At 44.1% G+C, this 13,988-nt stretch overlaps 1 protein-coding gene across 1 annotated transcript; it reads right to left on the minus strand.

The window, feature by feature from the left end:
* Positions 1 to 320: 320 nt before the first annotated feature.
* LOC144827982 (uncharacterized) lies at positions 321 to 9,293 on the minus strand. Its single transcript, XM_078686133.1, has 3 exons — positions 8,888 to 9,293; positions 8,242 to 8,616; positions 321 to 358 (listed from the first exon to the last, which is right to left on the minus strand). Exons 1-3 carry the CDS (start codon positions 9,291 to 9,293, stop codon positions 321 to 323), a joined length of 819 nt encoding a protein of 272 aa, XP_078542259.1.
* Positions 9,294 to 13,988: the final 4,695 nt, after the last annotated feature.

Genomic DNA, 13,988 nt, shown 5'->3' on the forward strand with positions numbered 1-13,988 from the left:
CAACCCTGCTGGAAAACCTCGCTGATTATACCTATTTAGAAAAAGTGTGATGCTTCAAATACAATTAAATACCACCCTTTCTCATTATTAGATATCACTGCTTAATTAACGGGCAGACTATTGCTAAACAAGCTTGAAATCTGGGTGGCGGAAAAGAAATTTCTCGCCAAAATACAGTATAGCTTCAGGCAAGGTGGAGGCACCATAGACCAGTGTCTTAACCTGACATTATTAGTAGCAAAATATTCCATGGTAAAGAAAGGCAAAATATATATGGCCTTCGTAGACTTGTCCAAGGCTTTTGACTATGAGGTACACAGTTAACTGTGGAATATTACGGAGGCTACAGGAGTAGAGGCTGCAATAATGAAATGCTAGAAGAGAGTCATATACAGGTGCCACCACTATGGTTCGATATGGTGGGCAAGGCCAAAGCACGAAAAATTGAAAGGGGTGTCAGAAGGGGGTGCTTTCTGGCCCCATTTTATTTGCCCTCTATACCAATAAATTGAATGACATTCTGGTTAATAAATCAATAGATACTCCCCCAGCACAGTCCACGCCCTTCCAATTCTGGTATATGCAGATGATGCTGTTTTGCTAGGAAGAACTCCTATAGCGCTTCAAAACCTCATAGCTGAATACTCGGCCTTTATGTCTGATGTAGATCTTTATGTAAACAAATCTAAGACTTTTATAATGGCCATGGGGGGGACTGAAAAGAAACTGAGGAGATTTCATCTTGATGGGGAGAAAATAGAACTGGTTCCGTGTTTTAAAATTTTACTCATGGTTTTTGATCTAAAACTAACATTGGAAGGAGATGGTCCAGAAAAAAAGGAAACCACATGGGTAAAAGCATAGTCACAATTTTCCGTTTGTCCCAAAAATTGGGTAGCAAGCCAATACAGGAAATGATCAAAATCTATTTCGCCAAACGAGATCTATTGCTACTTATGGGGCAGCAATTTGGTGGACAGCGCAAATTGAGGCACTGCAAGTCATGGAAGACAAATTTGTTAAGTGATTACTGTCAGTCCCACCAGCTTGTAACAATTTTAACGCTCACAAGAAGGTTGACGCCTTATTTCAGCGATGTCATCAAATTGGCCCCGCTATATTTGTGGCTTTCACTTTGGAAAAGGAAGACTGTTGATTTGAATAAAATTATTTAGGAAGACATTATGAAGTTAGATCATGCCCATAAAATCCCATGGTTATCCTGCGTCAGACAATACCTTTTCTCACTGGGGCTAGCACATCTTTACGATACTCCGGGCCTCTGTGAAAGTTTTCTAAAATCAAGACTAAAAGAATGATTTAATATGAAATCTATATCAGACTGGTGGGAAAGATGCAGAGGGAAAAAAATCAGTAAGGCTATATCAAGGATTGCCACAGCTAAAGCAGGGAGCTGTGTCATACCTCACATTTAGAATATTCGGCATCGCTACATCTTGATTAGATTCCCAATTAAACTACACACCGATAATGTTGGGGTATCCAATGAATTTTTTTTTTCAACAAGCCAGCTTCCTTTTTGCCCATGCAATAATAAGTCAAACCAATTGATTTCGCATATATTGTTTTTTGAGCCTTTTATTCAACTGAGATAAAAAAACGTTGTCATTCCTTTGTTTGAAATTTTTTGCTAGTGCTCCCCAACACTAGCCCTAGCTACGTTACAGCAATTAGAAACCCCATATGTCTCCTTCACTATGGCTTCCTTTTTACTAGCCGCTGTAAAACCCCGCAAGGCTTTTAATGGATCGCCACTTCCATTTTAAAGAACTTATACCTTTAGGTTGAATCATATTTTTTAAATGAACACTCTGATAGGTTTTGAGACTAGCCAGATTTGTCCTGTGCTACATAGTATTACATAAAAGGTTTTGAGACTAGCCAGATTTGTCCTGTTCTACATAGTATTACATAAATTAATTAACTGTTTATGGGTTTTAAGGATCTCTGCTTTTAACTTGTGACTCTGATTGATTTCTTACCACAGCTAAATCTCAATATTTATTTGTAACCTGACCTGTACTGTAAATGCACTTTTGAGAACTACATCTTGTACCCTATGAATTGCTTTTTTTTATTTATGCATTTTAACTAAATGCGGAATATGTTTTGAATTGATTGATACAGAAATTTGCCACTAATGGTTATCAGAGCTAACTATAATTTGCGCCCTTTCCATTCACAACTTATGATCTCACATACTACATCACTCAGGACATGTTCTATGACATCAATGATGACATCTCAAATGACATCATTGATGATATCACTGATGACATCATGCAAGCTTCTTTTGTGCACATTGCTCTATAAAAAGGTTTAGCAATAAAATTATGAAAGTAAGTGAAATAGCTCAGAATAATATGAAGCATCATTACTGCTGTCATACATAGAACCCCCCACAGGTAAAGCAAGCTTGTGCAACATAGACCCCATACCATACACTTCATGGGTAGCCAAGTTCATGTTGAACCACAGATAAAAGGGTAACCTATCATGCACACGGTGTTCAATCTGTATACAACTGTTCAAGAAAATCAGGTTCCTGCAGATACTGAAACCATGTTACATAACTAATGCTCTACTAAGGACAGGTTTTACCTGTGTCAAACCCCTGACAGTAACAGAACTAAAATTGAGAAAATAGTGAATATACATAGTTAAGTGGCTACTGTTAACACTGTTTACTGTATGGAGAGAGTTCACTCTCTACCAAAATGTTTGCAGACAGTGAAACTCTCATGAGAAATGCACCACATGATATTAAAAATGATCTACTAAGAACAGTTTACACTCTATGCAAATCATACTAAAAGTGTGACTATTCACTTAAAATAACCAAGGACTGAAGGTGCTAAAGATCATACTAAATGCAGCCTTCATACTGTGGTGAAAACTTAAGCCAAATAAGCAGATCCCACATAAGGTCTTATAGTTTAAGTGGAAATTGTCATGCTGAGCCATTTGAGATGTCATCAGTGATGTCATCAGTGATGTCACTGACCATTTCATGAATGGTGTAATATGTGGCATCATCAGCAGTGGATTGCGGGTGCGCAAGTTATAGTTAGTACAACTACCTATAACGGTGGAATTCCAATGGTTTTGTATGAGTGAAATGACCAGCTAACTATAACACCCCTGAAACCTATGGTTTTTTCAGTGAATTTCTAAGGTTTTCTAAATGCTAATTCCTAACTATAACGTACCTGAAACCTTTGTTTTTTCCAGTGAATTACAAAGGTTTTTTAAATGCTAATTTCTAATTATAATTTTCATTAAGTATATCTGTTTTTTTCTGTCTTTTTTAATTATCATCCCAATCTCAACCTAGTAAAAACTGCAAATATCACCACTCTTCCATTGATTCCTTCCGCCAACAAAATTGCCACAAACCAGAACCACAACTAACATTAATGATATACACACTAGGCATTGCCCGTTGAAAAAAACCACGAAAACACCACTTCCCCATATTTTCAACAGGCAGCCAAATTTGCAATGCTACCTAAAAACAGGTGATAGCCGCACTTACCAGTAACAAAATAACATCAACATTTAACTGCTGTAAGGAGGTCGACTATCTACTGTGTGAATTACACCCAACTCACACCCATATCTAAAGACGAATATGTAATAGATGTACTAATCATACAGCTCCGACACCCAACAAAATCACAGCAACCAGCACCATTACCACCACAACCACCCCCTCGACCACTCCCCCCACTACCTCAGAGGCAGAGCAAAATAGGACAATGACCTTCCCAAAATACCATCTCCCCTCAACCGCACAATAGCTGAATGTTCAGAGATGTGGCAACCAACTATGTATAAGGGAGAGAACTCGCACATCAACAATAATTCACTCAATCCCAAGTGTTACAGTGATGTTCTGCACAGACCTCACTATGCAAAGCACAAACCTCTCCATGTGCTGATATAGTATTAATACATGTAGTGTACTGCACAGTGGACGCAACCATATTACCTCAAACAGTGGGGAAGGTCTCGGTCATGTAGCTGTGTTATCCCCCCTTAAAGCGGAAGCAGATAAGCGTGGTCCAACATACGCAACTCCAGCGCAATAATATAAATACATAGGCCACGCCTTGGGCGTGGTTCACTTGTGCGAAGACAAAAGACTCTGCCAGAGTGATGGCCCTCACCCTGCCACGTGGCTGCTACCATGATCACATGCCTACTCTACACAGGCCCACTGCAAACTCAGCGCCACAGCACCGCAGACTTATGTCTGTATCGACTACTGCCTTCGATCTACGCTGCGGGCAGCAGGGTTTTTAACTTAAATTCAGATTTGAATCTACACTACTAACAATATTGAATCTAGACTTGATTTATTTAATGCAGACACAATTGTACTCTATGTCCTCAGATTTTGTTAAATGATGTGACAAAAAGCATTCTTCGATGTCTGTGCTGACTACTGCCTTCTATCTATACTGCGGACAGCCGGGTTCACAACTTGAACTCAGATTGGGATCTATACTACGGACAGCATTGAATTTAGCATTGATTTATTTAATGCAGAGACAATTGTACTCTATGTCCTCAGATTTAGTTAAAGACTGTAACAAAAATCATTCCTCGATGTCTGTGCTGACTACTGCCTTCGATCTACACTGTGGATAGCAGGGTTCACAACTTGAATTCAGCTTTGGATCTTCACTAAGGACAGCATGGAATTCAGACTCGATTTATATAATGCAGAGACAATTGTATTCTATATCCGCAGGTTTTGTTAAAGGATTTGACAAAAAGCATTCCTCAATGTCAGAGCTGACTACTGCCTTCGATCTACACTATGGAGATCAGGGCTCACGATTCAGGTAGAATGGCGATAGCAGATGTAGCAGTCCAGTAGCAAAGACACATTATTCCAGTGTGCCCAGCCCGGACCAAGCATCACCGCAGGGTGCGCACACGCTGAGTTCTTCAGGTGCCACTAACTCACTGCACCACAAGTCATCGCCATGTGGCCTTATTAAGGTATAATTCTTTAAAAAGAAGACATTGCTCCCAGTGCGGCCCGCCCGGGCCACACATCATCGCAGGGTGCGCACACGCAAAGCGTCAGAGGTACCACTAACTCAGTGCACGATAAGTGATCGCAACGTGGCCGTAATGAGGCAGAATTCAATGGACAAAAGACATTGCTCCGAATGCGGCCCTCCTGGACCACGCATAATCGCAGGGTACGTCCAAGGTGATTGCCAAAGGTACTACTAACTCAGTGCACCATAAGTCATCGCAAGGAAGAGTGAACAGTTTTATGTCAGCAATGAGGCATACTATCACTTGAAAATCGAATTGATGCACAATTCAATAGACAAAAGACATTGCTCCCAGTGTGGCCCGCACGGACCACACATCATCGCAGGGTACGTACACACTGAGCGGCAAAGGTACTACTAACTCATTGCACCATAAATCATTGCCACGTGGCCTTAGTAGAGCAGAAGTCACAAGACAAAAAACATTACTACCAGTGCGGCCTGCCCGGACCATGCATCATCGCAGGCTCCACAGAACCTCGTTGCTTCAGGTGCCACTAACTCAGTGCACCACTTATCATCACTGGCTGCACACACGCTAAATTGGCAATATTGTGCAACTCTACTCAATGCCACATGGGCGTGGGCCCTTGTTAACCACTGCTTTCTGCCTACACTGCGGTCATCAGGGCTCACAATTAAACTGACTTTTCATTCATTAATTGTAGAGTGCAGTAAGAAACCAAGGGCCAGATGTAGGTAGGCTATTACCGATCGGAATCGGCCGAAAATACCGATTTCCGTCCGTTTCCGATCGGTAGTGAGCGTTCGATATGTAGGTGACCAAAAATAGGCTGATTCGGTAATTATACCGATCGGTATAATTACCGAGCAGTAAAATACCGATAATTGAATGTTACCTATCGGTAATGTTACCTATCGGTAATGTTACCTATCGGTAATGTCACCGATCGGTAATGTTACCTATCGGTAATGTTACCTATCGGTAATGTCACCGATCGGTAAAGTTACCGATCGGAAATGTTACCGATCGGTAATGTCACAGATCGGTATTGTTACCGATCGGAAATGTTACAGATCGGTAAATAAAAGTAGGTAAAATTGAAAATCGAGATGTAGGGAGGCCCAGAAATACCGATTTTGCCTCAAAATCGGTATTTGAGAGTCGGAATTTACCATGGATTCAAATCAGGTGGTAACCAGGTGCAGCCTATAAAAAAGGACCCAAAATGCAATTCAGTTTGCACAATGGCGGCATTCTATGTAATAGCAAGACGTCTACGGCTACGGGAGGAAGGAGAGAGGGAATGGCTGAGACAGGAGCAGGTCTACAGGCAGAGGGTCACCCTGTTGATGCTGACAGAGGAGGAGATAGTACAAAGGTACAGGTTGGCTCCAGTAACCATCATGGAGCTCATCAGGGACCTTAAACCACTGTTGGAGCACCCCACCCCAAGGGCACATGCAATACCAGCACATGTGCAGGTGCTGTGCAGCCTCCACCTGCTGGCGTCAGGGAGCTACCAGAGCGTGGTTGCTGTGGCGGGAGGGGTGACCCAGAGCAGCCTCTCAAGGTTCTTCCACAGATTCCTTGACGCCATGTTGCACAGGATGGAGCATTATATTTCATTTCCATCCACCCATGCTGAACTGGTACAAACAAAATCAGACTTTTACCAGATGGCAAGATTTCCCCATATCATCGGATGCATTGATGGGACACACATCCCCATTTGTCCCCCTGCTGCCACCGAATACATTTACCGCAATAGGAAGTCAAGCCACACCATCAACGTCCAGGTGATTTGCAATGCAAAGTACGTTATCACAGACCTTGTAGCTAAATTCCCTGGAAGTACACATGACTCCTATATATTTCAGAACAGCGGCATCTATGAACGGCTGTCAGCAGGGGAATTTGGCGAAGGATACCTCCTAGGTAAGACAGAGTCTGCGACAGCATTCACACATATTGCAGTGAGACTTACAAGTATACATGTGACTAATGTACTCCCATTTCCCTTTCAGGAGACAGTGCATATGCCCTACGTTCTTTTATTCTCACTCCCTACCTCAACCCCTCCACACCCAGCCAAAGGAGGTATAACCGGGCACATAAAAGTACAAGGAATGTGGTTGAACGGACATTTGGCATCTGGAAGAGCCGATTTAGATGCCTTCACAAGAGTGGAGGCGCAAGGCAGTATACCCCCACAACATGCTGCAAAATCATAGCTGCCTGTGCCATGTTGCACAACTTGGCTGTCAAAAAGGGTACACAGGTGGAGTTGGAGGAGTACGAGGACCATGATGACGACAATGCCGTGCCTGACATACAACCTGCTGGAGTCACAACACCAAGTGATGGGAGATACAGGCGTGAGGAAATAACAGCCAACTATTTCTGAGTAAGTAATGACACACAGACAGGTTGTGAATGGAAGTAAAGTATTTATCTGTTGGCACAAACTTACAGCACTTAGGTGCAACAAATTAACATGTACAAAGGTGGGGACAACATGTCCAGGGTTACTTCACCCAAACTTTTAAAGTCACTTTCTCTGCCGCTTCCCAGACACACTGGGAGTATCCCCACTGCCTTCCTCCAGGCTTGAAGGCTCAGCTGTGCGCCTCCGGCCCCTACGAGCAGGCACCACAGCACTACCCAAGCTGCTGCGGCTACTACTGTCCTCCCCTTCAGCCACATCCAGGGCAGGATTGTGAGCAGCATTACTGATCATCATTGCCTCTAGGGCACTGGTTATTTTGGCTATGCCCCTTGTGACCTCTGCTGTATTTTGTGTTAGGCTTTCCTGCATATTGTTTCCTCTCCTGCATAGCTGTGCAGTGGCAGTGGCAAGGCGATTCAGCGCCCTGTTGGTAGCGCGGGTGTCCCTGCGCCTTGTATTCTCTATGTGGTCCATCTTATCGCACAGCTGCGTGATAGCAGACGTAATACCAGCAACTAGGTTGTCATTTGATTTTACCATGTCCCTGCTGCAATTGGCTATATCAGTAATGCCCTTCCCCATCTCTCCTACAGTTTGATTGAGAGCACGGAATTGCCGGTGGCAGGCCTGGATGGATCTGCCCTGCATGCGCTGGATGCGCACCATGCTTCCCTCCAGCCCCCGGAAGACAGTGCCTTCTCCAGTGCCTCCTGCAGTGCTGTGCATGCGGCGACGTCTTGGCATGGTGTCTTCATCAGTGTTTGGCTGCAGTGCAGCATGAGGCATAGGTGGAGTTTGCTCAGCCTGATCTAATGCTGCCTCCATCAAGGGCAGTGTGGCCACGAGTCGCCTCCTGGCTGGTGGTGTTGCAGGTGCAGCCTGTTGCATTACTGGGGAAGTCTCCGGTGAGAATACCAATGCAGGTGATTGTGACAGGTGTGGGGAGTGTGGAAGGTCGGGGGTGAGGCCTGTCTCCTCCTCCTGTGCAATGCCACTTGTGTCCTCCTCATCTTGCGATGGTTGCACATGGCTTGGCCCTGCCTCCTCACTCTCCTCCCTCGCTGCTGCAGTCCCTGGTGTCGATGTGCCTTGCTTGGCTGATGGTGCCCCTAGGTGTAAATAAGCGTATGTACATTGATTGTTACTGTGTCACAGTGACTATAAATAAATCTTTACACATTTAACTTTCATGATTCTGCAATACTTTCACTGCCTTGCTGATGTCTGTTCAGTTATACATGGTCTAATATTAGCAGACTACATTTCCCATTATGCATTGCTCCTGTATAGTGCTAGCAGTACTGGACTGGGCTTGGCCTGTGCTCAGAGGTTTAAGGGATGCTGCTTGGTATGGGGTGTTGTGCTGCGCATGCATCTTACCTTTTGATTTGGCTCGGGCTGAGCTGTCCACTGCTCCCAGTCCCACCACACTGTCTGGCTCGATGGTAGACGCCACCAACTCCTCCAGCTCAGTCAGGGGGGGTGCTGGATTCCTGCCTCCTCCAGTGACACCAGCCTGTTTATGCAGCTCTGCAAGCTTCCTCTTGGTTTGGCTCCTGAGGTCATAGAATCTTTTCTTTAAATCCTCCATGCTCCTGCTGGTGACTCCCACTGCATTTACCCTTTCCACTATGTGCAGCCACAGCTTTCGCTTAGCTGACTCAGCCATGGTGAGGGAGAGCTTCCCAAATAGTTGGGTGTGCACCTTGACCACCTCCTCAACTAGGAGTTCAAGCTCAGTGTTGCTGAACTTAATTTTTCTCTTTCTCTCACTGCTGCTTGACATTATTCCTGGGTTTTCAACACAAACAACTCTCCCCCTGCTCCTCTCTCTGTGTGCTCTGCTCTGCCTGTCTCCAGAACTTTCTAATGAGTTGCACCTGGCTGGGCAGGCACTTCCTGGGAGGAAGGGGGAGGGTGGTTGCACCTGATTGGCTGTTGTGTTCAGTTTCACTTTTGTTTGCTGCACGTTTGTTTGTAATACCGATCGGTATTTACCGATCGGTAGTACCGATCGGTATTTGCCGATCGGTATTACAGATCGGTATTTCCAATGCATTCCTATGGGACTTTTGGCCCATAGGAATGCATTGGAAATACCGATCTGTAATACCGATCGGTATTTACCGATCGGTAGTACCGATCGGTAAATACAGATCACCCGTTACCGATTTTTACCGAATCGGAATATTTTTCCGATTTTTTACCTACATATCATTTTCCGATTTTTAAATACCGAATCTGTAAAAATCGGTAAAATTCGGTATTTAAAAATCGGTAAAATGGATTTACCTACATCTGGCCCTAAGTATAACGTTCCTCAAACCTACACAATATCCTTTTAGTATCCTTCTTTCAAGAACTTGTTTTATATCAGTTATAGGTTTAGTACAATAACTAAATTCATCCTGCAAGTCCAAACGAACACTGAATGGCAGTCTACACTGCGGACAACACAGCTCACAATTTGAACTATAATGTCCCTGAAACCTACATGGTTCGACAATATATTGCATACATGTTTCATCTTCTGTGCGAATCGCGATTACAGATGACGCAGTCCAGTAGGCAACAGACAATGCTCCTAGTGCGACCCGCCCACATCACGTATCATAGCTGGGTCCCCAGACTCTAAATGCTTCTGATGACCCAACGTAAGTGCAGCACAAGTCATGAACCCTTTACGATAGAATCTTTTGTGTATTATTTCACATGTAGTGCTCCTACCTTTGTGCAGCACAAGCCATAAACCCTTTATGATGGAATATCTGTGTATGATTTGATGATTACTATTGTACTTGTTAACAACCCCAGCAATTTCTGAAAGAATGGCTTAAACTCACCCAACATTCACCCAGCACAGACATCACTGGACATGTGACACTGGTAATAAAATGGAGTCGAGCACACGTGCCTGTACCCAGTTCAACTATCTATCTGTGTCTATGTATTTATTGTGTTTATAAAATGCTGCCCCTAGGCCCTACCACATTATAATGTGCTGTAAACAGCGTATGCAACCATCTTACCTCTGGCAGTAGCAAATACTTCGGTTATGTAACTTTCTCTTGCTCTTTCTACAAGTATGATTGTAGAAACTGGATCATTACAGTACTGCAAGTAAAATGTATAGTAACTTTATAAGTGCCTGCGATTGCCGGAGTTTTTTTTAAGCATATTTATATAGCGGGAACTCGACCCAAAAGTATTTCAGCGTTTTACTTGAGCACTGTATTGAGATTGCACTTTCAGGCACGCGGAGATTACATGATTTGTCTACAGTAACAGGATGTGGCCGCGACTCCGAGGCACGAACACTGATTTGCAGCACCAAGTTCGACAGTGTACCTGACTGACCACATAAGTATATATGTTGGCGCAGCCTAACTCCAACCACGAGCCTCACTCTAATTAGCTGCCCTTCATGTGCCAAAAACTGCAACCTGATGTTTTCATAGCCCTGTATTGCTATAGGTACAACACTCCACTGAAAGTGCAATAAACATTCATATCCACAGAAATGCGTAATGTCCACCATCTGCTATGTATGGAACAATGGATGAATATTGGGTCAGTGATACCCCGTACCTTCCATGTTGGCCATGTTGTGGGACTTCACTGACATTATGCCACATTTGCTTTTGAGACCCGGGTGATGGCTGCACTACAGCACAGACACTCGAATTAGTTGATTTCTCATATAGCTCACGACAGAGCCACGCCCATAGCTGCGAAGTCATTCTTCACAGTCTCACGCAGCACTGGCATACGCCAAGCCCGCCCACTCCCCTTACGCTTACAGAAAAAGACAACAACACTACATGGCCCAGATTTCCATTGTAGTGACCTGCTGTTCACAGGTCTACAAGTCAGAATGCCAAAGCCACTCCCTCATGGTTGGTATACACCCACACCACACCCATCCAGCACAGGCGTCACAAGACAAGTGACCCTACCACTAAAAAAAGACCAGGCACACGTGCTCTATGCCATTTTATAGTTGCACCCATACCATGCGCTGTGATGGTCCGTCCAGGTGGTTTGGACACCTCATATAGGCTCAAACCATCCAGCAGGGGGGCCCACCAACACCAACACGTGGTTGCCCTCTTTGATCACTGAGTTAGTGGTACTACAAGGACTGAGTGGGTGAGTAGCCTGCGATGATGATGGGTGCACGTGTATGTCCTTTGTCAAGTGATATCAAGACTCAGCACCAAATGTGAGACTTCTTGGTGGCAGACCGGGACTACATGATGTAGAACGTGCCCTGTCTGCGAAAAGGTGAGCAGTGAGGCCTGGATATGCAGCAGAGGGAGTAGTTGGGGTGCAGCAGACTGGATACAAAAAGTCGACACAGCGATTCAGGCGTACGCAGTCCTATATACCCTGTCTTATTACATTTTGAATTTTTTTTCCAATAGCAGGACACTTTTTATAGTCGCCCAAATGTCCGTCACTCCCACATCTGTAACAAAGTAGATGAGTATATATTTTTTATACTATGTACCCTTAATTTTAGCGTCTTTCTTTGACAACCTATCCTTTCTGAGTTCTTTTAGGACTCGCGCCGGCGTTGCTGTATGCAGTATGGCTCGTGCCTTCGTTGCAGTACGCAGCGCGAGATATTTTGTAAGTGAAAAAACTGAGAACCTAACCTAGGAATCACACATGGTCGTGCGTGTGCGTTTCCTTCCGTGCTACCCAATTGGCCTTTGCGTTTGACTTATTCTAAAAGACTACACGCAATTGGCCAGAGGCGGGCGCATTGCTCCACCCATGGCCTATTGGTGTATATTACGCATTTTCTTATTGTAATTGACACCAATAGGACATTGGCTTTCAATTATTGTGCCCTGACACGGGCGTGATCATTGAAACCACATGTGTGGCTGCGCACCACTTGTTTTCTACAACCGGATGGAAAGCATAACTAATTCTAGTAATTGTTGATAAATCGAAGCCGATTAAAATACTTGGGACCGAGCAGATGGTTGTGTTTTTAATGGGGGGGAAGTGGTGTTAGAGGGCGGTGTTATTATACTCCACATTAAGATCGTGGCAATTACCAGTCATAACATCTTCCTTCGTGTTATTCCTGTTAAAGAATCTGTGTCATACATAATGGTTTCTGCAATATCATTTTAAGTTCAACTCTATCATAGAACAAGCATTTGCAATGCAATAGGTTTCGCATTATTAAAGTTTGAGCTATTGGCATTGTTAAATAATGGGAAACATCCTTTACAACGCAACTTTTACCACGCAGTGCCTTTATGACGCAACTTTTACAACGCAAACCATTACAACGCAAACCATTACAACGCATTGCGCTTGGGGGCGCTCTAGGATAGGGAATAAGTTTAATTTACTATCCAACACCTTCCCTAGTGTCCACGGGGACTGGAGTTGGAATAGTAAATTAAACTATTCACTATCCAGCACCCCAAAGCGCTATGCGTTGTAAAGGTTTGCGTTGTAAAAACCACTTTGTAAAGGCATGCGTGGTAAAAGCATGCGTTGTAATGTCATACATCTTTAAATAATGCAACACCAATAGCTCAAACTTTAATAATGCAAGATATATTGCATTGCAAATGCTTGTTTTTAAGGAGGTAAGGAGTAATACGAGCATCAAAGTATGGACACACAAGCGTGACATTCTTGTCACAAGTCGTGGCTCCTTCGCATCGCTTTCGGAATGTTATGAGTATGAAAAGGTTGAGAAGTAGAAATTCATGACTTTTCAGTCATTCTTGCTTTAAATTTGTTGCATGCAGACTTGTTCTGACGATCAATTTACATGAACAGAATTACCGTCTCTGTCTTTTCATTCCTGCATACTGGACTTTTCTACAATTACTAATTCTCTAATATCTTTTAGATGTGGAGCATCAGGGTGCAGTATGTCCCGGCACGTGGTGAGAGACACACCGGTGACAGAAAGGTGAGCTGTGAATATTCTCTTCAGTGTCACTCTCCCACTCTCTCTCTTCTACTCTCCTTTGATGAACAAATGACGCACAATCTTATCTTCCTTTCAATCTAACAGGTTGTGTTTCACGAATTGGCGCCCCCCCAACACAACCAGAGCTCAACACCTGTGGAATCTGCGATGATGCATGGCCATCCTAACAATGCCTGAGAAGGTTGCTTCGGCACGTGGTGGACCCTCTTTGAAACCGGGGCAGTGGCAGAAGGTGAGCAGAGAAGCTTCTTTCCACAGCAGCGAGAAGTCACCTCTGAGCAGTGAGAGTGGATAGTTTGCAGCAACATGAGTGCGTAGAAATGGACAATCACCTCCGGGCAGCGGGAGTGGATGGGGTGCAGCAGTCTGGGTGCACAGGAACAGGCACTCACCTCCAGGCACTGGGAGTGGATGAGGTGCAGAAGTCTGGGTGCCCAGTAATGGGAAGTCACCGCTGTGCAGTGGGAGTGGATGGGATACAGCACCCTGGGATGAAAAGAGCGCATAGACACC

Source organism: Lissotriton helveticus, chromosome 4_1 (genome assembly GCF_964261635.1).
Source record: "Lissotriton helveticus chromosome 4_1, aLisHel1.1, whole genome shotgun sequence".
NCBI lineage: Eukaryota > Metazoa > Chordata > Amphibia > Caudata > Salamandridae > Lissotriton > Lissotriton helveticus.